We start from the raw sequence: 2,005 nt of genomic DNA on the forward strand, positions 1-2,005 counted from the left end.
TGCTGAAAATACCAAAACAAACACATCATCCCCCAGGCAGGAGAGTGGGAACCTCAGAGATGTGGGAGGACATGGCCAATACCGACAGGGGTAGAAATAACCACCAAAACAGATCAGATTTGTGGTTTGCACCCCAGCCAGAGGGGATGGGGGGATCTCTCTCTCCCGCGCCTGGTACCTGTACTGGTCCATGTCCAGTTTGTTGCCCAGGAGGAGCACGGGGCAGCGGCGCTGGCAGCCCCTGGCGTGCAGGGCCAGGACCTCCAGGTAGGGCTGGCAGCCCTCGAAGCTCTTCCTGTCCTCGATGCTGTACACCACAAGGAAGGCGCTGGCCCAGTGCAGGTAACGCTCGCAGTTCCCGGGGCCGTCCTGGGGGCGAAGGAAGCAGCTGAGCCGTGGTCCAGCCATGGTCCAGCCACCTCATGCCGGGTATTCGGGTGCCCCAGAGCCTCACCTGGTCGGCCGTGTCCATCACTTTCAGCAGCACCGGCTGCTGGTCCACCAGCTCCTCCGAGGCGTAGGTGTCCTCTGCAAGGAGAAGGGTGGTGGTGAGGATGGGCTGGGGTCTTCATGAGAGCATAGAATCGTCGTGGTTGGAAAAGACCTTTAAGATCATCAAGTCCAACCACGATCTAACCCTACCATGCCTGCTTCTGAACCATGTCCCTGAGTACCATATCTATATTTTAAATACATCCAAGGATGGCGACTCCACCACTTCCCTGGGCAGCCCATGGCAGGCTCTGATAACCCTTTCAGTGCAGAAGTTTTTCCTAATGTCCAATCTAACCCTCCCCTGGCACAACTTGAGGCCATTTCCTCTCATCCTATGGATTGTAACTTGTGAGAAGAGACCCACACCCACCTCTACACCCCCTTCTTTTGAGCAGTTGTAGAGCAATAAGGTCTCCCCTCAGCCTCCTTTTCTCCAGCCTAAACCACCCCAAGTCCCTCAGCAGCTCCTCACAAGACTCATCCTCAAGACCCTTCCCCAGCTTTGTTGCCCTTTAGACCCTCTCCAGCCCCTCAATGTCTTTCTTACACTGCAGCACCCAAAATGCCACAACCTGGTGAGATAAAGCGAGTGGGAAGCTCAACACCAGGACCGTTTCCAGTAAATTAGGCAAAAGGAGCACCCCTTTTTTTGGGAGGAGGGCAGGGAGGGAGAGCCACGGAGCCGTTCCCCTGGGAGGAGGACGTCTGCTCCCAGCCGGGTCCTAATGGATGCGTTTCGGAAAGGTTTTGACGTGGGAAGATGAAACCACGTTCCCAAAAAAGATCTGAGGAGGAAAGGATTTATCCTTCTTCCCTAAGAGTTGCTGAGTTATTAGGGGCTGGAGTCTGTTCCTGGACAAGGTCCACATCTCCCTAATGTCCCTGATAAATCATTGATGGTTCTTCCCCACGCCTTGGAGCCAGGCCTAGGAAAACAGTTATTAATTACTCAAACGAGCGGGAAAAAAATTTAAAATTCCCAGAACCGCTTGCTGCAAAGCGCAGCCCCCGTGGCCCCTGCTCACTGCCCCGTACCCCCAGGGGCAAGCAGGAGACACGAGGTGCTCCCCAAATGTCCTAAATAATTTCAGTTTCTGCGGGGTGATGCCGGGAGCTGACGTCCCCGCCGTGGGATATGCCCGTGGGGGGAGCGCTGCTTTCACCTCTGTTTTTATAGGCGGGTTTGGGTCAAATCCAGCCCTTCCGCTGTTTTTTATGTCATTGTGAGTGGGTTTTGTTGTTGTTTTTTTTTTCTTCTTAAATGCCATATTCGTGGGAAATGCGGGAGATGGGAAGGATGCTCCGTGGGAGCAACCAGGGGGGAAAACACACGCATGGAGAAATCATCTTACCCAAGTTGGGATCGTATTCACTTATGAACCTCTTGGTTAGAAACTTCACGGTCAGGGCTGTGGGAGATGAAAGAGGGGAGTGAGACGGGTGTGCTCCCAAAACACCGGCACCTCCCGATGCCCGCCCATCCCCGTGGCGGCGGGGCGCCCGTCTCACC

The 2,005-nt window shown here is 54.8% G+C and overlaps 1 protein-coding gene across 1 annotated transcript; it reads right to left on the reverse strand.

The window, feature by feature from the left end:
• Nucleotides 1–178: 178 nt before the first annotated feature.
• Nucleotides 179–1,904, reverse strand: RASL12 (RAS-like, family 12; the record flags this gene model as incomplete). Its single annotated transcript, XM_010183415.1, has 3 exons — nt 179–369; nt 455–528; nt 1,848–1,904. Coding segments are annotated over 3 exons (322 nt in total), but the record flags the coding sequence as incomplete, so codon positions are not given.
• Nucleotides 1,905–2,005: the final 101 nt, after the last annotated feature.

Source organism: Mesitornis unicolor, unplaced genomic scaffold (genome assembly GCF_000695765.1).
Source record: "Mesitornis unicolor isolate BGI_N332 unplaced genomic scaffold, ASM69576v1 scaffold36304, whole genome shotgun sequence".
NCBI lineage: Eukaryota > Metazoa > Chordata > Aves > Mesitornithiformes > Mesitornithidae > Mesitornis > Mesitornis unicolor.